Source organism: Mesoplodon bidens (genome assembly GCF_964165515.1).
Source record: "Mesoplodon bidens genome assembly, chromosome: 10".
Classification (NCBI taxonomy): Eukaryota; Metazoa; Chordata; class Mammalia; order Artiodactyla; family Ziphiidae; genus Mesoplodon; species Mesoplodon bidens.
In genome coordinates this window covers 7,176,431-7,200,810 of record NC_138172.1, presented here as the reverse complement: position 1 = coordinate 7,200,810, position 24,380 = coordinate 7,176,431, and the positions used below count along the sequence as shown (strand labels likewise).

At 52.9% G+C, this 24,380-nt stretch overlaps 1 protein-coding gene across 8 annotated transcripts in view; it reads right to left on the bottom strand.

Moving 5' to 3' along the window:
• ATP2B2 (ATPase plasma membrane Ca2+ transporting 2) overlaps positions 1-24,380 on the bottom strand; it is a 210,137-nt gene that overhangs the window by 42,059 nt on the left and 143,698 nt on the right. For 7 of the 8 annotated variants that reach the window (XM_081245756.1, XM_081245762.1, XM_081245755.1 and 4 more), the window contains 7 exons: positions 19,247-19,372; positions 17,598-17,630; positions 16,424-16,483; positions 11,231-11,272; positions 10,254-10,412; positions 6,999-7,213; positions 3,009-3,251 (listed from right to left, as the gene is read on the bottom strand). In XM_081245756.1, the coding sequence (XP_081101882.1) occupies positions 3,009-3,251; positions 6,999-7,213; positions 10,254-10,412; positions 11,231-11,272; positions 16,424-16,483; positions 17,598-17,630; positions 19,247-19,372 (878 nt within the window). The remainder of the gene's footprint in view (positions 1-3,008; positions 3,252-6,998; positions 7,214-10,253; positions 10,413-11,230; positions 11,273-16,423; positions 16,484-17,597; positions 17,631-19,246; positions 19,373-24,380) is intronic. The other variant, XM_081245759.1, reaches the window with a different exon arrangement.

Sequence of the window (24,380 nt, the reverse complement as noted above, 5' to 3'; positions counted from 1 at the left end):
CACCCGTCTCTCCATCCATGTCCCACCCATCCATCCATCCCTCTGCCTACCTAGTCCTCATCTCACTGATACATATCTATAAATTTATTCACCAGTCAATTCACTGACCTCACCCGCCCAACCAGTACTTCCCAAGAGCCTATGCTGGGGGGCGGGGAGCAGAGATAACTCAGCTGTGTCTCTCCCTCTCAAAGAGCACACAGCCCGCATCAGACTGCAAGAAAACACAGAAGAATTGGCACCCTCGTACAGGGGGAAATACAGCCTTGCCCGTGGTCTGTTTCCCAGGCCAAGCTCATTTCCCAACCAAAGCTTATGGGTAGTGTGGGGACATTGCGTGCCTTTCCTGCCTGTCTCCTCTTGCACGGTAAGGACGTTTTGCAGTCTAGATTTCCCAGACTTGTCTGGAGGGTGGCTGGACTTCCACCCTCGACTGAGCAGCCTGTGACTCTTCTCAAAATTCCTCTAGGCCTAGAAGGGCAGTCCCTGGGAGCCCCTTCTCCCAATATGGCTGACAGCCCTGGCTGTGAATCGGACCCTCTGGACTCCAGGCAGGCCTTCCTTCCTGAGATCAACCAATACTAAAGATGCTGCAGGACTGGTTTCAAGGACCAAGAACCGAATCTGGACACCCTACTCAATAGCTGGCTTTAGGGTACCTATAAGTTGGCTTTGCCACTAATTGGTTGTGTAACTTTGGGCAAGACCCTTTCCCTCTGTAGCCCTGATGCCTCTGCTGTCTATTCGTTTATTGATTAGCCTCTGCCTGGTCACAAAGGGATGATTTTACTGCTGACGAACAACAACGCTAATCACCCTGAGTGCTGAATACGTGCCAGGCCTTGTGCTAAGCACTTTCCACTTACTAACTCATTTCATCCTCACAGTAACCCTATCATCTCCCCCAGGAAACTGAGGCACAGAGAGGTTAAGTAACTGGTTTACAGTCACACAGCTAGTGAGGGATTTGAACCCAGGCCGTCTGGCTCCAGAGTGTGAGCTTTAACTACCACCCAGACATACCAGGGGCCTCTGCTGTCCCTTCCACACTGACAGCCATCAGCCCCCAGCAAAGAGAACCGTGTGGCCAGAGTTCTTTCAGGGAAGCCCCAGAAGGAAAGGCACAAGGGTTCTAGGATGCCAGGGTTCAAGGCACAGAAGGGGACACCACTGGTGCCCGAGAGGTAAGTGACTTGGCCTGTTTACAAACCAAGGATCCCGGTTCCCAGGTCCTTGAGCTCTTTCCAGCCTTGGCAGAATCACTTTTCCCCCAGGCGGACTGATGGACCCCTGTCCTTTAAGCCACCTGGATACAGCCTCAGTCAACAACATCTGGAAATGAATTTTAGCTTTGCCACCGGTGCTGTGAAGCACTGCCTAATTGAGCCTTATCGCTGCAAAGATGTTTCGCAGCCCTCCTGGCAGATCCAAGAACTCCTTTTTACTGTAATTGCATAATATACATCTCAATTCAAGCCCATCTTGCAGGGCTCTGCCCACACAGCCACCCCCATCACCAGAAGCCTGTTCTGGGAATTGCCCCACTCCCCTCTCTGCGGGACGAGATCATTAACAGCATCTCAGTTATTTCAGGAAGGCCTGGGGAACAGAATAAAGCATCGTCAACCTCCCTTGATTCCCAAATCGGGGCTGGGAGGTAGGGGATGGGGTGGGGTGGGGAGAAGACAAAAACGCCGTCATTTCTGGCATTCCCCCGCCCCAAGCTCCTGCCGCCCCCAGCATCCTCTATCATCCATCTGCACGCTTTCTCCCGACCTACTTTCTCCTTCTGTCAGTGCTGCCTCCCCAGCCTGCAGCTCTGGGCTGATGCAGGAGTACCTGCTCAACCGCAGGGGAGGGTGCAGTCCTTGCAGCCCCAGGGTCTAGAGGCAGGAGTCACCTCCTCCCGTACCCCCCACCAACCTTTGGCCCTTTGCCGCTGACTCATGCTCTTCTCCCAGATTCGCTAAAGCTTCTGGCACTCCCGCCACCCAGCCTGATCCTGAAGGTTCAGGCTGGCTGGCTCAGGAGCCGAAGGAGAGGTCAGGGCTAGGGCACGTTGGCAGGGTAAGCAGAAAAGCTCAGCTGCTCACCCAGATGTTCACACTGTAGAAATGTCCTACATCTGGGAGCCGACTGAGCTCTGGATGGACAAGTTTGTATTTCTCTTCATTCAAATACTGGTTAATTACAAAAAGGCAACCTATGCTTCTAAACCAATCAGGGATTCTAGCATGATGCGTCTAGGCAGCTGAGCTGAGACAGGAATATGAGAGCTTTTCTTAACAAAACTAGTACTGCCACTACTATTACTAAAAACAATGTCGTCGCCAGTGGTAGATTGTGTAAATGGCGACAGTTAGTACCCTCTCTGAATCCACGCCCTTTACAATGAGACTTTGAAGTTCCTCCCATTAGAGATGGAGTCTATTTCCCTGCTGCTTGAATCTGGACAGGCCTCTCGACTTGTGTTGGCCAATAGGATGTGGCAAAATGACAACGTGAAGAGCCCAGCTTAGCCTGCTGGAGGAGGCGGACCACACAGAGCAGAGATGAACCATCCCAGCCGAGGTCATCCCAGATCAGCCTAGAGTCCTGCCAGGATCAGCAGAGCTGTGGATGTGACCCACCGCAGACACACGAGGACATGGTCCCCCAGTTGAGCCCGGCCTGAACTCCTGACTCCCAGAAATGTGAGCTAAATACACAGTCTGGTTTTCAGCCACTACATTTTGGAGTAGTTATACAGCAAAAGCTAACTAACAAAAAGATTATTATTTTTTGGAAGGGAGGGCAATGACAGGGTCTAAAAAACACAATTAACAACAATCTTTTTGTGTGTCATGCAAACAGCATAGCTAAGTCAAAGAGAAACAAGCTGTTTACTATCTGACCACCCAAAATACATCAGTAGGATTTAAAATTACGCATCACATTGCTTAGCCTGCCCAGTACTTCTGTATCACCCCTTGGATGCTCCTCCCTCTGGTGGAGGCTGCACCACTTACCAGAATCTTGGTGGTGTAGGCGCTGTTGATGGCAATGGCGCTGACCAGCAGCTCCATGGTTTTGGCGTTGATGGAGCTGGGGTCGGGGATCTCCTTGTAATGGACGTCGCCCACGTAGGCCTGCACCACCGTCATGCGATTGGTGGTGAGTGTGCCCGTCTTGTCCGAGCAGATGGCCGTGGCATTGCCCATGGTCTCACAGGCGTCCAGGTGGCGGACCAGGTTGTTGTCCTTCATCATTTTCTGGGGGAAGGGGCAGGTGAGATGGCAACAGTGAGGAGAGGGAGCTGGGAGGCAGGGTCACGGTGTGAACACGCAGGAAATGAGGCGGAGCTGCCCCTTTGCGTCACACACGTGTGCGGAGGATCTTGGTTGTTACGGCCCCTGTCATCTGGACTCCTTTTCTGTGTGTAGCCCTTTCTCTCTCCCTCTCTCTCTTTTTCATTTCTTTTTAATTATTTGAGGCATTTAAAAGAGTTGATTCGTTGACTTTATTAATTTGGATTACAGAAGTCATCTGTATTCTTTATGGAAAAAATAGGGAAAAGGATGATAAATGAAGATTGGGTCCTTTCTGATTACTTCAAATAGTTTCCTCTTACACCCTAACAGAAATAAATTCCTTATTTGGTTATGGGTGTTTTCAAAGGTACCATCTCTTACTGGTGCTTGGTTTTCACTGTCACTTTGGTTTCACCAAAAGTGAATAAATTTAAGTTATACATATGTTAATAAACATAGGACACTATCTGGAAATAAACAAAATATTAGTGTCATTATTTCTGGGTGGTAGATTTATAGAAGATTGTTATTGCCTTCTTTTAAAAATCTATAGCTTCTATTTTTCTACAATGAATACATACTATAACTTGTGTAATAAAAATCACAAATTTCTTTTAAATATAGATACATAAAAAAGAAAACAAATCAACCATAATTCTACCACCTAGCACTGATACAGCTTACATATCAATATCCTTTCTTTTAAAATTTATGACAAAAATGAAATCCTACTCTACATATTATTAATTTTCTTATATTCACTGTCCTTTCTCTCTTCCCAGCATCACCCTCCTAGCTTCCTCCAGGTTCTCAAGCAAATAATGCACAAAAAGTGATTCTCAAGGAACCACCACTCTTACTGCAGGCCCTTAGGACATAGTGACCCTATCTGGCAAGGACGGATGTGAAAAGGTGCAGTTAGCTAAAGGCTGAGGCAGATGTTGTTCTAGTCTGTGCCTAGGAATCTGATTTCCTTTATTTTTGCTCCTCATTATAACTCTTTATACCAAGGGTAAAAAAGGAGTGCAGTTAGAATAATTTTATAGTAGGTCATGTTACTAAAAAATGAGTATTGGTAGAATTATGTGCTCTTGCAGTTTCTCTTATCATAACCTGTGATAATAGTAACAATAAATGTATGTTGAATGGATGCATTCAGCAGCAATTTGAGTTTGCAACACACTTCACGGTTTGTAAAGTTCTTCCACACTTATTTTCTCATCTGATGTTACGAGGATCCTATGAAACCTTCAAGGACTCATGTACTCCATTCTGGCAACCAAAGAAGCCAAGGCAAAGCAGCTTGACCAGGATGACACACCTACTGAGGGTTAAAGCTGGCATTTTGAACTCAGCTCTGTTTAACCTCACAGCCTGGATCATTCCATCAGGACTCTGCCCATCTGTCCTCTGTGAAGAGGGCTCATCTCTGGGGCTTAAGAATCTACAGGCCTGAGCCTCCCAATATGGTTGCTATGTGAGGCTGTTAAGTACTGGAAACAGGGCCGGTCTGATGTGAAATGTGCTGTAAGTGTAAATTACACATCCAGTTTTGAAGACTTATTATGAAAAGAGAAATGTAAAATACCTCATTAATAAGTTGTATATTATCAAATATTACATGTTGGCTTGATAATAACTTGGACATATTAGATTAAGTACATTATTAAAATTAATTTCACCTGTTTCTTTCTGATTTTTCTTTTTAACGTGGCTACCAGGAGATTTAAAATCACACATGCAGCTGACATTATGTCTCTATTGGACAGCGATGATCTAAGTGGTCACCACTATTCTTTTGATGACGGCTCCCAGGGGCTAGGTCCAGGCTCAGAAAGGGGAGAGTTTGCCCCTCCTGGGTTGGGGGAGCTGTACTAAGTACTAAGTTTATCACGTGACTGTACAAGTAACACTACCTAAGGCAGCTGAAGGCACAGGTGCCAGAGATACAAACTACAGGTGTAGAGGCCTAACAATGTCTGTATGGGAAGCCCCGAAACCGAAGCTGTGAGACTTTTAAGGAGACCTCGAGCTCAACTGGGTGGCTTGTGGGGTCCCGGCTCACGGCAGCATGAGGTCTCCATCTCCGGGCCCCAGGCCCCTGATCAGCATTGTGCTGTGACCTGTTTGGGCTTTGGTTTGTGGGATGGAGTTTCTTCGAGAACCCCAAAACAAGGAGATGATAAGGGCGGTATCCTTTACACATAGCTGCCACTTTCTGGCACCTGCCCTGAGATCTCTTTTCTGTATGAAATTACATCGGTGAGCCCAGCCCAAATTCCAGCTTGGAAACTGACTCTCATCGTGCCCTCTGGCGGCTCTGCATTCTCGGAGCGAATGCCTTGTTTTTAAACATGGCCTGGCCTCTGCCCTGGCAGGGACATCCTGGACTCAGGGCCCTGGGAAACAGGAGCGCAGGGCCCTGCTCTCCCAAGTGGGGAAACCACGGGACCAAGGGAAAATGATGAGCCCAGGGTGTGAGGACCTGGGGGGTGAGCCAGGCTTGAAGTGTCCCTAAGAGGGTCAGGCGCCCAATGCTCATGAGATGCCAGCTGCTTACCCCAGCATTTGGGCTCTACCGACGGCCATGGGCCTGGGAGCAGAAGGAGGTGGGGCTCTGCCATCAGGGTGGCATTTAGGAGCAACCCCCAGACCCAAGGCACTCATGGGCCTACTTGCCCTTTATTGAATGCTTTTAAAACTTCATATTTTTAGCCCATCTCCTGAGAGGAGGGGGCTTTTTTTTTAAATAATAGAAGTTATTGTTTTTATTTATTTTTTTAAATTAAAATTTTTTTTTCTTTTTTAAAAATATTTATTTTTGGCTGTGTTGGGTTTTCGTTGCTGCGCACGGGCTTTCTCTAGTTGCAGTGAGTGGGGGCTGCTCTTCGTTGCAGTGCGCGGACTTCTCATTGCGGTGGCTTCTCTTGTCGCGGAGCATGGGCTCTAGGTGCGTGGGCTTCAGTAGTCGTGGCGTGTGGGCTCAGAAGTTGTGGCTTGCGGGCTCTAGAGTGCAGGCTCAGTAGTTGTGGCGCAGGGGATTAGTTGCTCCGCAGCATGTGGGATCTTCCCAGACCAGGGCTTGAACCTGTGTCCCCTGCATTGGCAGGCAGATTCTCAACCACTGCGCCACCAGGGAAGTCCGAGGAGGGGCTTTCATAAAACCAGACATCCTTTTTATTTTAGGCTTATCCCTTTCAAGCTTCAGGGAGCAAACTCTGAGATTAGTCATACAAATACTATGGCTACATCAGGGCCTAAGGCTGCGATGGCCAGGCTTCTGCCTACGTTTGGTGGGACAGGGGTGGGTGTGGGTCTGTAGGGTGATACCTGCATCTAATTTATTTTTTTAAAGTTGAGTTGATTGTCAATGTTTAAAAATCAGGAGTGTTTATGTTAAGTCCAGATTTCTGGCTTCTCTTGGAAAAAATGTGAATATCTGGCAACACTGGACCCCATCCCTACAAGGCGACGCTTTGCTGTGCTGAGTAACAGCTGTCCCCTTAGCCAGGGTGTGGCTCTCCTGGAGGCATGTGAGTTTCAGCCTCCTGCATGCATCCTCTCTCCGAGCTTCCACCGTCCCCACTCCCTCTACTTAGCTCTTCTCTCAGCCCCGGCACTGGCCCCGCCGGCCACCCCATGGACCCCCAGCTGGGGGCGGCCGATCTCAGTGGCATCAGCTGGCCCGCCCTGCTCTCCCCTCCTTACCTTCACTGAGTAGGCCAGTGAGATGGTGACAGCCAGAGGGAGCCCCTCGGGCACGGCGACCACCAGCACCGTCACACCAATGATAAAGAACTTGACGAAGTACTGCACGTAGACAGGCGTGCACTCGGGCAGCCATGGCTTCTTGTTGACCACGAAGGTGTCCACGGTGAAGTAGAGTACCAGGATGATCACCGTGATGGCGGACATCACCAGGCCTGTGACACGGCAGGGGGGAGACCTGTCAGGGGATTTCCTGGGGGTGCGGGGCCCCAGCAAGGGAGATGTGGACCAAAGCCTTGGCTCAAAGGGCTCTGGGGTCAGGCAGGCCCCAGCTCACACCCCAGCTCAGCTTGGTGGCGTGGGGCAAGTCCTTAATCCTCGAAGAGCCTCAGTTTCTTCCTCTGTACAATGGGGATGCATATTTATTTCACATGGTTTTGTAAGGATCAAATGCGATGAATGCATGTAAATTGCCTAGTACAGTGCCCGATGCATAGTAGGTGCTGAGTGATCATGTGAATAAGTAACTACTTGCACGGTGCCCTCACACAATAGGATGTGCAGAGGGTCCCACTTATTTCCTCCTGCCTTCAGGTACATACTATGTTCTATGCCAGGAACTAGGGACACAGCACTAAAGAGGACAGAGTCCCTTTCAGCCCTTGGGAAGCTGAGATTCTAGAGGGCGAGGCAGACAAGAAACACACACACGAACAAGATAATTCAGATACAGATAACGCTGTCTAGAAAAACTCCAGGATGACGTGGTAGGAAGTGACATGGGCTGAAGATACGAAAACAACCCAAATGTCCATTGACAGATGAATGGATAAAGAAAATGTGGGCTCTACGTACAATGGAATATTATTCAGCTTTAAAAAGAAGGAAATCCTGCCCTTTGCAACAACATGGCTGGATCTGAAGGGCTTTATGCTCAGTAAAATAAGCCAGACACAGAAGGACTTATCTGAATAATCTAAAATAGTCAAACCCATAGAAGCAGAGAATAGAAGGGAGGTTGCCAGGGGCTGCATGGAGGGGAAGAGAGTTGTTTTTAGTGGGGAAAAAATTTCAGTTATGCAAGATAAGAAAGTTCTAGAGCTCTGCTGTATAGCATAGCGCCGATAGTTTAACAATGCGGTATTGTGCACTTCATAATTGCTTAAGAGGATCTTAAGTGTTCTTACCCAAAAAACAAAAACCGAAAAAACCCATGAAAGAACACAAGGGAATTTTGGGAGGTGGTGGATAGGTTTAGTACCTTGGTTGTGGTGACTGGTATCATGGGCATATGCATATGTGGAAATTCATCACACTTTTAACGTGTGCAACTTTTTAATATATAAATTATATCTTAATAAAACTAAAAAGAAAAAGAAAAAAAATGCGACATGGCCTGGTAGATCCAGTGGCTACTTTAGCTAGGGTGGCCAGAGAAGACTTCCTGGAGGAAGTGATATTTGAGCAGACAGAGGAACGATGAGCAGCCAGGTAGTGACCTGGGGGAAGAGTGTTCCAGGCTAAGGAAACAGCAGGGGCTCAGGGAGGGGAAGTGACTTGCCCGAGGCCACAGGCCAGGGAGGCACTGTAGAATTAGCACCTGCAGGTGGCTACTGGCTGCTGGCAGGATCTCTCTTGCCAGCCCCATGCGCCCAACTACCCCCATCTGCTGCATGTGCTGTACAGCTGCCGTTGAGGCTGCCCACACCTGAAGCCTCTGCCAGAGGAGGATGATGCTTGGGCAACTGGCGTCTCCTTGTCACAAAGTGCCTGGGAGTCCACCCACCCCAATTTGATGGCCAATATCCAATGGCTGAGGTGGAGGTCCAGAAGCCCAGACACCTTGCTGCAGGGCAGGTCAGACCCTGCAGAGGTACCATGCTCCAGAACTCCCCGTAAGATCAGGTGGAAACTGGGATTTCTCCAGAAACCCTGGCTGCCTCTGCTTCTTCCTGGGCTCTGTTGCATCCCTGACCCTTTACTGGTCTCACCTGAGAGCACCCCGCCAGATCCTGTGCCCACCCATCTCAGGTTCTGCTTTCAGGGAATTTAGCCCAGGAGAGAAGCAGAGGTGGGACTTGAACCAGAAGTGCTCGACTCTGAACTCCATGCCTGGCAGGGCTGAGTAGGGGAGCGACATGAGTGAGGACTGTGAAGGCCACGGGGTGGTTCTTGTCGCTTTGTTCCCTGCCCTCCGGAGCCACGTTTCCGTGGAGTTTTCTCCGTGGCGGGGATGGAGGAAATTCCTGGACCCATCACTGCCCCACCCGCACCGCCAGCTGCGGAGACACAGAGTCGGCTCGATCCCTGTCTGACAGTTGCAGAGGCGGGAAGCCAAGCTCCCAGCAGCCGGGAGCTGTCATCAGACCCCCAAGTTTAAATATAGACAGTCAAGCCTGTAATTTGCCTCTTTTCTCCATGCTGTGGTACCTATAATTAGAGCCGGGAGACAGCCATGGAGGAGCAGGCAGCCAGGTGGGGAGGCCTTGGCATCTGCCACATCCTTCTCCGGGAGGGGAGGCCAAGGCCGTGTCAGGGCAGCAGGGCTCACCTTGCTTCCGGGCTCGGCTTCCGGGGCAAGAGGGGCCGTCATCAGCCATCACCTGCAGCTACTAACTCAGGAAACCTAGCTGCTCTGGGCCTCAAACAAGGGGCTTCTCACCGGGCTCCTGGCACTGCCCTCCACTTCTTCAATCTTTCCTCGGCAGGGCAGCTGGGCGGTCATCATACAGCTCAACTCCATCCCTGCCCTCCCCTGCTCACACCTCTTCCAGGGATCCCACTGTCCTCAGGATAAAGCCTGCATTGCAAACTCCAGGCCCTACAGGGTCTGCCCCCTGTCCAGCCACCACACCTGCCAAGTGCTGAGCGCCTGTACAGGTAAATAATCTCCTTTACTCCTCATAGCAACCTGTGAAGTAGGGACTACGGGATCCCAAGTCCACAGACCAGGAGGCGGAGGCTCAGAGCTCGGTGATGGTACCTGCCCAAGTTCTCAGAGCTGTAGCTGGACAAGAACACAGGCAGGCTGCCCCCAGAGCCCACGCTTTCACCTTCACTCTTCTGCCTAAGTGCGAATGGAGTGCCTACTGTATAAGGACTCAGACTGGTTCTGTGGCAGAGAAGGGAGGGTCGCACGCAAGCCCTCACTTTGCAGAGGAGGTAACTGAGGCCCAGGTAGGGGCAGGGCCCTGCCTGGGGTCCCCCTGCATGCCCCGTGTCTCCCCGTGCCATCTCCCGGGGCCGCGTGCTCACCCGCCTTGCCGATCTGCACAGCCAGCTTGGTGAGCTTGCCCTGCAGCACCGACTTCTCCTTCTTGTGCATGCTGGCCTTCTTCTTGTCGTCAGTGTCGCCGCCCTCGGCACTCTTGAGGGGCTGCATCTCCATGGCGGCCGCCCCGTCCTGCTGTTTGGCTGCAGGGGGCAGAGCACGCGTGCACACACACAGACACAGACACACAGACACACACACACACACAGGTTAGCCTGCAGGGTGGGGATGTTGGCACCCACCCAACTGCCCAGCGGAGCACAGTGAGGCCCTCACTCCCCAGCCTGGGCCCCCGCTTGGCTGGCACGCAATCCCCATGATGGGGGGTTGGTCTCTTCCTGCTGGAGACCCTGGTCCCAGGGCCATTGGCTGCCTCGGACCTGGAATTCAGGACACAGCAGGGAGTGACACGGCTCCACCCTGGATTTCCAGCAGGAGTGGACTAGGGTCCCCTCTGGGCCTGAACAAGCCCACAGACCCTTCCCCCAATGGCTCTTCAACTTCTCCACATTCAGACAAGACACAGGCTTGGGCTTTGCCCAGTTGGTCCTTGGGCCATGTTGCTGGATATTAAGTAGTCACTAGACAGAAGGGGCACAAAGGGGGCTTAAAGAGTAGAAGAGAGTGTCCTCATCCACAGGTGTCAAGCCCCTCCCCCCTTCAGCACAGGCCTGACTGGTGGGCCTGCGGCCTGACCCCTTAGCCCCTAAAGATCTCAAAGACCCAGCTCCAAGTCTTCAGCTGAATGGGCAGCATAGCTCAAAGGCTGGGGAGAAGCTGGCTTGTGGTGGCCTGTCCTCAATGGGTGATGCCTCCATTTGACCTGGCACCATACGATCATAGCTACCCACCCCCCCCAAAGGTGTCAGGCGCCCATAGGCATGGAAGTCTGCCTCTGCTGTGGCCCTCAGAACCGGCGGGGAGGGGCCGCAGGGACCACAGGTTAATACAAAAGGGTTACCTTTGCTCTGGCTGGCGTCCACATTGCCATCCTGCATTTTACCTATACGACAAAGAATTTTAACAGACAACAGAGAATCAGACAACACACGTTGGTCACCATGAAGACGCAACAGGGCCACAGACATTCATGTCAGATGGAGGGAGAGCCAAGCCGGCTCCGCCCTTCTGTGCAGGGACGCCGGGGAGGCCCCTGAGACAAGAGCAAAGCCGTGGTGGCTGCAGGCTCTCTCTTGATTCTCTGGGGCACAGAGAGAGCGCTTCTGGGATTATTTTGGCCCTGAGCATTTTACAGATTAACCGGAGGCCTTTGAGGGTAAAGGAACCATAGTTGGCTGGCAGGAAGCAGAAGGAGTGGGAGATCTAAGGTCCCCAGTGATTAATGTGGAATTTGGTTGGTGCCTTTTGTGGGCTGAGAGGAGGCAAAGGGAAAGATGAGAGAGAGAGAGAGAGAGAGGCAGGGAGGGAGGGAGAGAGAGAGAGAGAGAGAGAGAGAGAGAGAGAGAGAGAGAGAGGTTGATTCTAGAATGGGGAGGAGTTTGGTCAATGTGTTCCTTAGTTTCTGGCTCCAGGAGGGATGATTCTACTTTCTCCTTCTCCTGGTGAAGGGGTGTGAAGCCACGACATGGAGAAACCCCCGCCCAGCCTCACTGAGAGTGACTCAGGCAAAGGGTGGGCAGGGGCTCCCCAGCGGTGGGCTCTGAGGTACCCACATGTGTCCAGGGGCCTGGTGGCAGTGCCCTGGCTCCCAAGGGGAAGCTGCCGACCCCTCCCGTCCACTGAGCTGTGTGCTCTGTATTCTGGGTTGACCAGCTCAGGCCACAGCAGACAGGTGAAGTCTGGCTGGTGGGATCCCCTGGGTGCCCCCAGCCCCCCACCCCAGCCCTGTCTATCAGGGACAGATGCTGCCTAGTGCTGGGTCTGGGGCTCCCCACCCCCTAATCAGGGCCATCGGGGAGTCCGCCTACCCAGTCTCAGCCCAAGGCGTGTGGCCTGCATTCACAGGATGGGAGGTATTGGTGACTGCTGCCTGGTAGCCAGACACCTGCCTTCACTTGCTGGCACTGCAGGGGTCGGGGGGCACCCTCCTGTCCCACGGGCTCACCCTGAGCTTTGCCCAATGGCTCGCCACCTCAGAAGGACCCTGAGAAGGTTGCCCCCCGCCCCGGCCATTTGCCGAGAAGGAGATTTTCACAGCTCATGTTCCAGGCACATACATGACGACCACAGTTTCATCTGGGCCTGACCACATCCCTACCGGGACGCTGCAGATCACACCCACTGACAGATGAAAAACTGTGGCTCAGGGAGGGACACTCAGCAGGGTCTCTGCCAGGTCTCAGATGGTAAATGGAGAGCTGGCCCCAAAGTACATGCACATTTCTGCCCCCATCAGGGAGAATGCAGCCACCCCCAGTCCCCTGAGACAGGGGGAGGGCAGGTGTTGAGGCAGCACTGGTGGGACGGGGCTCCTGAAGCTGCTGTTTCGAAACCAACTAGCCGTGTGGCTCCACCTCTCCCAGCCTCGCTTCCATCTCTGGAACAAGGGGTGGCCACGTCGCCTCCCCGGAGCTCCTAAAAGTTGCCTTAGCGATAACCACTCGCCCAGTAGCCTTTGGCAGTTTGCAAGTGTCTCCAGTCTTGGCAGTTTTCCTGATACCCTGCAAGGTGGGGCGGGAGGGGTTTTCATCACTCTTATTTTACAGATGAGGAAACTGGGGCCGAGGGAGGTTCAGAGGCAGCTGTCATTTATAGAGCATCCTGATGACCGTCCTGAGGCTGCGTGAGGAGTTCAATAAACACGGTCATCCCCACCACCATATCCGTTATAGGTGACTCGGAGGGGAGAAGTGGCTTCCTGGATGCCAGCCCCGCACCATCACTCCAAGGTCAGTGCAGGGCTGTTCCCACTGCCTCTCCCAGCAAAAGGTCAGTGACCCGCCCTGGGGTTTAAAGAGAAAGGTCCCCGTTGCTCTATTGTAAAATTCTTTCTACTGGATTAGAAACAAAACAGAAGAAGGCGTTTTGGAACCAACAGGAATTAACTACAATAATTATTTTTGTTTTTAAAAATAACTTTACTAACTGGGCTAAAGGGCACCAGAGGACTCCTCTTCAATAGTCTGGTGTCAGATGGCACATAGGGGCCTTTATCTGCATTGCATATTATCAGATGCAATAGCCCACATGTGCCCATCAACCAAGCTAGCAATTTCCTCTTTTATTTCCACAGTGACCACATGGCCAGAAAAATAATCAACAATGCATATGTTTGAGGGAGGGAGCCATATCCTGGGGGTGCTTTGGTGCAGATGGCCTGGTTTCTCAGAAGCAAGCGACTCATCTGGGGTTCTCCTTAGCCAGATGGGTACTAGCCCGGCCCTGGAACTGTGGTGGGATGTTGCTCTGGTCCCCCATGGGATGTGGAAGATGGGCTGTGATTCAGGGGAGCTGAGATGGAGGACAGGACCCAAGATGGGGAACCGAGGTGGAGACCTGGAGGCCCCTCTACATCAGATGCTAGATGCAGCTTTGCCAAATGGGTGTGTCCTCTCCATGCACTGTGAGGGTCATGGGTGCAGAAAGCTTTGATGTGGAAGGTCCATGGTGAGAAGACCCGATAAACCAGCTTAGGGGAGACAGGTCCTAAATAGGAGACCTGGGAGGTGTCACTTCCCTTCCCTGTGTCTCTGTTTTTCTCTCTCTGTGAAAAACACTTTCAACCAATGTGATGCTTATGAAAAGCACTGCAAAGTACCTTGTTAATGTCCAGAGTTAAGAGTGCTGTATAATTAATCATGATGTATTCTATAGTGATATATCAATAAATATAAAAGAAATAATAAAATAAAAATGGCAATTATAATGCCTCCAAAATGAATGGAACACCCCTACCTTTCAGTTGGGAGGGGCTTGGGGGAGTGGAGTGAGGGGGGCATCCTGCCACCTGAGTGTGCTTTCCACATCCAGGTCATCCTGATTTGGCTCAGACGAAGGAGGGGAAAGGAACAGTTAATTCTCTCACTCACCAAGGCTCAGCTTAGCACCCCTCAGCCTTCACTGCACTCTGCCTGGAGCCTGGAAAGCACGTTAGGACGCAGGTTCTCATTCAGCAGGTCTGGGTGGGGCCTGAGATTCTGCATTTCTACCAAACTCCTGGGAGATGCCCAGGCTTCTGGTCCTCCGACCACAATTCGAGTAGCAACAGCTTAGAGTATTGGTTCCCAAGTATAGTTTGGGGGCCTACCAATCCCATGACATTCAGCCAGGAAAGGTCCCGCAGCCAAATCAGCCTGGGAAACCCTGTGTGGCTCTGTAACTCTCCACCACACACAGCACAATCAAGGCTGTCCCTCTGCAACAAGGAAGAAACCAATTTTACCCAGTGGGTTCTTAAACACCTTTGACCACAGGATCCTTTCCTTGGGCAGGGGCGTTGGTGGTGGGGAAGACTTCTTAACATTCTTGTGAAGTTTACAAGACATCAGCAAGAGTGGCACACTCTTTAGAGCCAGGTAGGCCTGGGTTCACATCCCTGCTTTGCTACTTTCTAGCTCTGTGATGTTGGACTAGTGTCTTGATCTCCCTGAGGCTCAGTTTCCTCATCTTTAAAGTGGGGACAAAAAACTCTGAATCATAGGGTTATTGTGAGGATTCAGTGAGATGCTTGCAAAGTGCCTGGTGCACAGGAGGTGGTTAAGGAATGACAGTTCCTCATCTTTTCCAGCAGTTCTTCTTGGGACACTTGGAGTTTTCTGCTACAGTTGCAAGTGAGGCTGCCCCTTTTTTGGGACCCACCAGTCTGGATGCGGTCTATATGTTCCCCGAGCCCAGCAGGCTTGTCGTCCTGGGGGAAGCAGGATGCCACTTCCTATTTCCTCCCTGCCACCCCCCAGCCCCCCACGTGGGTTTGCCTACATTGGTTCTTCCTGTTATCTCTCGCCACCCCTCCCTCACACACGACACCTCCCACACCCCAGGCTGTCCTGATTTCTCCTCCTGTGCCTGAAATAGACCCATACCCGAATTAGCCCTTCTTGGTGAGGCCCTGCTCACAGAGCAGTCTTGCCCAGCCCCTGACATCTACGGGGGGTGTGTGTGTGTGCTTCCATCTTTGGTCACTTTGATTCTGGGTGGCTCAGCCAGAGGTCTAGGGCAGGGGATGGGAGGATGAGGTGGGACCAGAGCTCCATGTTTTCCAGGAGTGGTGAAGAGTAAATGATCTAATGGATGAGAAACCCGCAGCCAGAGATGCCTGGGATGCGTGACGCTGGAAAAAAGAAGACTTTCCCTCCCCTTCAGTTCTCCAGGGCAATGGTTTCACGACCAAGCCCTAACAGCTCCCAGGAGCAGTCTGGGTGACTTTATGTCACCTAATTTGGGTACGGGGACGTATCTGAGAAGATGGGAGGGTGCAGAGATAAGAAATCTTGGAGGCAGATGAATGGAATTCCTTCCTGCCTGTGCGTCAGGAGGTTAAGATGCAGCTCCCAGGTACAGTGGCAGCCCTCTGCCCCCACCACTCATCCCCGAGGAGGCCAGTAAGAATGCAGAGACTCAGAACAAACGCTCCAGCACAGGCAACAGCAAGAAACACCAGTCCACATCCCAGGGGCAGAACGAGGCCCGAGCCCAAGCGAACCCCCGGCCCGTTCACTCCGTGAGAGAGAAGAGAAAGAATGTCTACTAGTGGCTCAGCCATGCTACGGGGTGGGGCCCAGGAGCTGAGCTCTGGCCTGGGTCCCCCTGCCTCGAGGGAACTGTCGAGTCGAGGACCAGAGCCTCCAGTGGGGACCCAGACGCCAGCTTCAGCCTAGGTCCTGACCCCGGGCCTTCTTCCCAAAGCCGGGGCCAGGAACGGGCTTAGGAGAGGGCCACGCCGGGTGGGACACTGCTTCTTGGGGGCCAGATCTGAAGCCAAGGTCATGTCCCTCTTCCGGGCTTCACCGGGGGTCAAGGGCCCAACAGGAGCCAGTGCCATCGTGGCAGCCATGAGTGGGGGCCGAGCTGGATCCCCGGTGGTGGCTTCTCTCTTAAGCACCTGCCCCGTGTGAGAGGACGACCGTCCCCTTGCTGCCCATGCGCATCCAAGTCTGTGCCGTCCAGACTAGGGAGAGGCAAGCCCAGAGTTGAGGGTGCAGGAGACGCCCATCCAACCGAGACCGAGAGCTCGCCCTGGGAGTGGGAGACGTACCATTGACTAGGCTGGTATTTGCATTATCTGCAGCATTTGAACCTGCCGCACCATCGGCCGCTGCGGGGGTGGGAGGGATGGAAAATGCAGTGTGTCACAATGGAGAAAAGCAACAACGCAGGACAGCAACAACAATCGACATGAACCAACTTGTGGGAAATAAGATGACTACATTCTTAAAAAAACATCTCCGTTGGAGATCAAGAAACTCAGATTTGGGGGTGGAGGTGAAATGTTCCCACAGAGATGCCACAGAAGTCAGGGGGAAAAAACTCAGACGTGGAGGGTCTTTGAAATAAAATATGGAGGATGATCAATGTGGTTACGTGGGGTGGCACTGTTGGTGGTGAGGTCTGGACTGAGGCACCCCGTTGGCCCAAGCAATCAGGCGGGTGCCTTTCAGAGAGGGTTCTATGAGAGGGTCTGGCTGACCATCAGGGCCAGAGGTGCTCATGGCCAGGAGTCGATTCAAAATATTCAGCGAGCAGTGCAGTGCGGGCACTGGCCATTCTGAAGGGGTGCTTGCTATGACCATTGCTGTGTCCCGGAAGAACATCCGTCCATGGCAGTGACTTAGGATTCATGCCCTTGACTCAGGCTACTGCCCATGGCCAACTCCTCCTTCCCTGTCACTCAAAAGATTGCCTTGGTGACCCCTATAGGAGATGCCCCGCCATTTAAAAGGTGACATCAAGCATGTGGTATTTTGTGCATGAGACAGAGAAAGTACTAGCGAGTTTTCCTTAATTTAGGAATCAAAAATGATAGGATGTGCTCCAATTCACTCTTGCTGCTTTTTCTTGGGGTGGGGAAACGGGTTCTGCGGGAAGGAGAGGGAAGAGATGCCGGGTAAGGTGGCTGTGCTGTGAGGTGAGGGGGAGGTGGGATGGGCTCTGTGGGGTCACGGGGTGCTGAGTGGGCTGAGGGCGTGAGGAGGTGGTGGTGGTGCCATCTGCACTGAAAGCCCTGGAAGGGCAGGTAGGCAGACCGGGGTGCTGGCCGGTCCCGTGGGGCTGGCAGTGCACGGGGGCACAGTGGAGGTCTGGTGGGGCAGAGCCCCCAGCAGTCAGGTACCCCCTTTAGCTGTGTGCTGGGGATCTAGAGCCAGGGCTCAGGGTCAATGGCTGCTGCTATTTCTAAAACCCCATCTACCCTGAGGGGTGTCTTACTGTACCTGGTAGCTGAAGGCCATCCCCCTTCTTCACACCTGTGTGATGATTTTTGAGACATGTTAATGAAGGAGAAGCACATACAGCCTTTTGTGTGTGCACGCGCACACACACACGCACACGCGCACACACACACCGGTACGCCTGGGGTCATCCTGAAACGGGAGGCTCTAAGCAATGTCCCTGGTGGAGGTGATGGAATGGAAGTGCCGAGGGGGTCCAGCCTGGCTGTGCTGCTCGTGGGGGCCTGAGGGGCTGGGCTGCCCTCCCGGATTCCTCTGTCACGTCCCCTGCACATCCCACCTCTTCCTTCTACACTGATGTCCCCATCCCGTTGGAGTGCAGGTAAATGTTCAGCAAGGGACTCTGACCTGTGCTTTGGGGCAGAAGAGGTCTGTTTTTTTACTGGCATTTTAAGAAACACCAGTCTGGCCCATGGGAGCTTCTGGGTACTTGTGCCCCTCACCCAGGCCCCAGCGAGGCCAAGGAAGTGGGCAAAGCTGCTGCAACCTGCCCAACTGCCCGCACCTGGGGCCACAGCTGGCCACAGCTGCTACGTCATTGTGTGGACGCTGTCCTGACATGCTCTGGGCCTCTTGGCCAAGACTTGGTCCTCAGTTTCAACCTCAGCTCTCCCAGATCACAGCTTATTTCCATTGCTCCTGCTGGTTGGGCCATCATAATCTTAGGGGTACCCCACCAGGAAATGGGTTTTGCCCGTGGGAACAAGTATCCTTTGATCGTGACCCAGACTTGGTGCCTGGCTGACCTCTGAGAGCTGGAGGGAGGCTCGCTGCCCCTAAAACTGAAGGAGGGGTCATCTATTAACTCATCTCCTTCCCCTGGACTCCAGAAGGTCTGGGTATTGGGCCCCTCCTCTGGAGCTTGGGGAAGGAGACAAAAGACTGCAGATGTTCGACTGGGGGGTGTCCCCGAGACCGAGTGTGAGTGTCGGGTAAGTTGTCAGCTGTTCTGGGCCAGAGGCTGGGCCTTGGATTTGGGCCTGGTCTGATGGGATTGGGGCTCATGTTTTCCAACCATCCCTCCTCTGCTCTGAGAGGCAGCTGTAGCCCAGGCCGACAACCTGCTGCACCAAGGGGAGCCCATGGAGTGAGGAATCTTGTTTGCAGGGGGAGGAGGAGACAGAAGCCAGCTAAGATGGCAGCTCTGGGGACAACGGGGAGAGGCTCACAGAAGTTGATTTGGAGGCACACATTAGGCCACCTTCCCCAGAAGACCCACCTCTGGGCAGAGTCTATACTGGGTGAGAGTGCAGCTCTGCTCAGTGGAGTTGAGAATAGCGGAGGAATTCGCCCAGGTGGGGATTTCTACTCAGTATCAGGGGTGATGATGGGAACAGGTCACACTTGAGGCTGGAGACTCAAGAAAAGGCTCAGCACCCTTGGCCTGGCCCAGGGGGAAGGGGGGCCCCCCATGACATGACTGGACAAGACAGAGACTGGAACGAGACCCTGGAGATGGAACAGACAGAGCCTCCTGGCCCAAGAAGGGCCTTGGGGTTACAGGAGGCAGCTGTTGGCACAGGGTATGGACATAAAAGGCACTCAATAACTGTTTTCTCTAGTGAATGAGTCAACAACAAAAATGTGGCCTTAAGAGCTCCTTTTCTGGTCCACAAGGGGGTTGGGCTTACCTTTCTTGTCCTTCTTCTCTTCCTCCTCACCGCCGGCCCCCAGCAGGGTAAAGATAATGCCAGTCTGAGAGTTCACACCCACGGCGGTCACCACCATCCGTCCAGAGCCCTCCATCACATGAGTCCCTGGGGAAGGGGACAAAAGCCAAGTTACCATTGCATGGCCCAAGCCCCCTCCCCCAAGGAGCGGAAGGCACTGGGTCTCAGTTGACGCCAGGCAATTTGCCTGCTGAGGTCTTAGGGCACCACCTACAGTTAAGGTTCAAGGTGTGTACTCAAGGTGGGTCCTTTAAAGATGATTTCACCGTGGGATAGTGCTGTGATGGGTCTGGAGCTCAAATACTGCTATACCTCAATTCTTAGGCCCCCAGAAAGCTCAGGCCTACCACCTCCCACCTGCTCCTAGAGAATCCCTTCCTCTCTCCTCTCTCTCCCCTTCCCCCCTCCTCTCTCTCCCCTTCCCCCTCTCCCAGTCTTACGGGCCAAGCAGGGACCACACTCTCTTTTCCTTAATGATATATCTAGAACCAGATCTCGTTCTGCGTGCAACCAGCAAAAAAAAAAAAAAAAAAAAAAATGCCAACTAAGCCCTGGACAGGACTGCTTAAAATGGGGTCCACCAACTTCCCAAAGATCTGGGGAAAGAATTCAGGGCTCTATGAAGTTGGATTAGAAAACAATGACCTCTTTATTTTCACGAACATCAAACTGAAATTTAGCATTTCCCCCTATTAAGAACATAGGCAATAAACCCCAGGAGTGTCAGTGGTGGCCACAACACCATTACATATGTTACAGAAATCATGGGGTTTTTTAAATATTACTTTATAGCTGTTGCAGATACTTTTTAGGCGTATCCTTATTTTACACCTAAGGCAATTATTACACTGACTGCTGGATCTTGTTATTCAGTGTGCTAATAAAGAAGCACATATGTTACTACACCACACATTAATTCTTTTTTAATTACTTTAACTATTTCAATATAATTGGCTTCCTTTGTGATCCAGTGTATTTTATGTATTTCAAAGCTTTATTCTGAATAGGGGTGGCCCATGATGACCTCAGACCTCCCCAGGGGTCTGCGGTGCAAGAAAAGTTAAGAACTCCTTTCCTAGAATTTTAGAGTTTTAAAACTGGGTTCCAAAGCGTCCTGGAATTCTTTCAGGGGGCAGGAGGGGAGCCATAGCGGGCAAGGGAGGCCTTTGGTCAGAGTGGCCCCAATTTTATTCATCTTTGGGGTTTCTGTGTCAGCTTTTATTTGACAAGAGGGCACTCTGCTTAGTAAAGAATCTAGATAAATGAAGTTGGGCCTGTCAGGTGTTCATTTTTTCCGATTTTCATTTTTACCACTCTGGCTAGAAAGCTCTCTACAATGCAGCGTACAGTTTCTCCTTCGGCAGAGAACTAACAATCCAATCCTGCCTGGTGCAGGGTCTCCAGCCATCCCCAGGCCGCACAGGAAGAGCTATACCTGGTCTACCAGACAGACGGCCACGGCCACTGACCCCAGCCACTACACGGCCCTGGTGACTTGCTTCTTGAACTCCTTCTGCTGTTGAGAGATTTTCCTTCTTTCCCCTCAAGATGGATGGTCATTTCCTCCTGTTTTCAGGCTCACTTGTCACTAATGGCCTTCTCCTGGCCTCCCAATTTGCTTCAGACTTGAAGTCTAGGTGGACAAACTCATTAGAATTGTATCTAAAATAAGAATCAAGAGGTTCTGAGTCAGGGCAAGAAGCACTTTCATTAAAGCAAGGAATCTATTTTCACTTTTCAAGAGGTTTCACCCGCCACTTCCTTTTCCTTCTGGGATCTGAGAGAAGTCTTGAGACTGTGTGTGTGCATGTGTGTGTTTGCACACGTGCCTGTGTGCGTGTGCATGTGTGGTGTTCCAGCCTCTTGACCTCCAGGATCTCAGGATCTTAAAGTGCTTTACAGACAGATACCCTCCAGTAAGTTCCTTTGAGGTGGTAAAGGTTGGTCTGTCCATCCATGATGGGTAAACCAAGTCATGAAGGCTCCCAGAGGCAGCATGGAGCCCAGCAAGCTGTACCAGAACCTGGGTTCTCAGGTGGTGAGCTCCTCAGCTGGCTCTTTACCCATTCCCAGCCTCTTCTGTCCCCAAGCACGGAACAGTGGGGACCACAGAAATGAGCTCGGACACTGACTTCAGGCCGATCAGCCCAGGCCTGGTGTCTTCCCATCACAGACAGACCCTGAAGCACACTTACCCCACAAGGGGCACAAACGGGGAGAACCTGGGCCCAACTATGGGACTTTGGGAACTACAATAACTTGCTGACAAAATGCTTTCTCATGCACGGTCTCAGCTTGTGTGGGAGCTGGCAGGATGGACTGTTAAATACCAGCAGTATTAGACAGAGGGGGAAACTGAGGCCCAGAGAGGTCACACGTGGGTGAGGGTGAGGTCACTGTAGATCTTTAAAGGTGAGGGTTGAACACACTTCAGTGCATTCACAGGGCGTAGATGGCAGGGACAGTAACCAGTGCTACCTTCTGTGGGACACCTACTCCGCTCCAGGCATCGTGCCCTAACCCTAACCCTAATCCTTCACACGCACTCATCTCATTAGTCCTCATACTGGCCCTCGGTCGACAGAAGAGGAAACTGAGGGAGAAGCAGCTTGCCCAGGTCACCAGCTGGTGAGGGACCAAGCCCTGGTCCGGTTTGTCACATATTGCTCTTCCCCAGGAAAAAAGGCTTCACGCTGTGATCTCAAACATGTTTGTGAAAAAGTTGGCTCTGCCTGGGTGGCGATGGAGAAGCTGTTCCCCACCTCCCAGTCCTGGGCGGGATGGAAAAAGACACAGGGGGCCAGTTTCCACCCAAGATAATCAGACCCCAAATCACCTTCTAATCTAATCACTCCCATCTCAGCAGGGAGCTGGGGGCCCTGCACTGGGAGGCCAAGGAGGAGGGAGGAAGGAGGAGGAAGCCAGGGAGGTGGCCTCTGGCTGCAACATGGGGACGCGGGGACATGGGTTGAAGGCACAGCATGGCCCCCACCCAGCGTCGATGAGCCCTGGGGAGTCCTCCAGGCCCCAGCATCAGATGGTTCAGAGACGTTGGGGGCATCAAACTCCCCACTCTGGTCCTCCCTCCCTCTGTGCCCCAGCAGCATGTCCAGCCTTCGCTCTGACCATTGCCCCCCAGCTCAGACACCCCCCATAGCTCCCCAAAGTCCAAACACCTTGGTCAGCACCCCCTGGATCAGACCTCAACCTTCTTCCGGCCCTTGACCACTGATTCCCACACTGCACCCTCTGCCCTGGGAGCAGCACAGCTCACTGGGCCCTCCTGTCCAGCCCTGCTCCCCAGCCCCATTCCCGCCTCTGCTCACATAGTTATCACCACCTGAATGCCTTCCCCCACCTCTTCTCCAAAACCTCCTCCTCAAGGCTCAGGACAAATGCCTCTCCTCTTAGGTGACTCCCCTGACCCCAACAAAAGGACATCACCTCTCTCCTCTGGACTGCCCCCCGGGGTTTCCCCTGGGGGTGCCTCCCAGCCCGGTGTCCTCACTAGCCTGTGAGCCCCTGGAGGGCAGGTCTGAGGGCGAGTCCTCTCCTCCTGCCGCAGCGGAGGCTTGTAGCTGGGATCCAGCACTGTCCTCCCTGCTGCCCCCTTTTCTGTTTTTCCCATGGTGGACATGTATTACATTTGTAATGGAGAAGCCACACACCCTCAATAAGCCATCTTTACGGTTTCACCAAGGGTCAAATTCATCCAGCCCAGCCGTCCTCCCTGGGCTGCGCCTCTCCCCCACCAGGACCTCACAGCCTGGCTGCCCTCCTGCAGGAGGAAGAACAGAGCGGACCAGGTCACCCCCAGGCTGCCACTCCCCAGCTCCAGGATCCCCTGCAGGGGACAATGTTTAACCCCAAGGGCTGCAGCTCCAGCAGTGGAACCAGAGGCATGTAAGCCATGGGTCTTTGGGTGCGGACAGAGGAGAGAACCTTTTGGGGAGGGGGGCGCTGGCTGGGCCCTGCACCAGGCTCCCAAGTCCATGGTCCCTTGGGTACCATGCTGTAGCCTTCACCTCCTTATGCTCCCATGGAGCCCCTCAGAATACACAGCATGGAGGGTGGTTGATAGAGAGGACCCTAGGCTGAGGAGGAAGGGACTAGGAACAAGTCTGGTGTCTGCTGCTGATGTGCTGTGTGACCTGAGGCCAGCCGTCTCCTCTGTGGACCTCAGTTTTGTCCTCTGTAAAATGGGGAGGTCTGGCTTAGGTCACCACCTCTCAATGGTGAAGTCTGGGCACCTTAGGTCCCAAGGAGATGAGGGCCACTCCTGGGTGGGGTAGGGCAGCCTCCATTAAAAGGCAGCATCTCGGGGAGTTCTGATGGGCCAGCAGAGGCCTGAGCAGACAAACTGGCCATGTGTCACTCCCTTCCAGGGCCACGCTTGTTCATGGGATAGACAAGTGTGGTGGCGTCCAGCTGTGTGCTGGGCTCTGGGGCCCAAGGGGCCTCTGGTGGTCCCTGCCCTCCAGGGGCTCACAGTCTAGTTAGGGTTGAGGGGAGCAGACAGGCACACACATCAGCAACAACACAGGACAACAGAGACCCAAGGGTCCCTTGGCCGGCGGGGGACACAGCCCAGGCTAAGGCGGGGAGATGGGACAGTGTGACGGCTGCACATCAGCTGGGCTGAAGCTGAGGGCTAGTGAAGGGAGGGTGGCCTGAGTGGAGAGCTGCAGGGTTGGGTGTCTCCTCGGGGTTCAGTAGGGAGCTGTCGGAAGTATTCTGGGGGGAGGGCAGAAGAGAACTAATATTTATGGAGGTTCCCCATGCACCCCGTGCTATCTGAGCCCCTTTTCCCACTCGGTGGCCACGGTCCCCGGGTGAGGTCATTATCATCACCCGCATTTCACAGGGCATTGCTGGGGCAGCCGGGTGGCCCCCGGCTCCTGTGCTCTCTCCCTTGCTGGGAAGGCTTGTGCACAAAGTCAGAGGCAGAGCTGTTTGGGGACACAGCCCCGAGGAGCGAGAGGGAGGCGGGCGAGCGGTGAGGGAGCTCTGTCAGCATCTAGCTCCCGCCCATCCGTCCGTCCATCCATCTGTGTGCCAGAAAGGAGCTCGGGCCCAGGGAACACTGCGGGCTCTC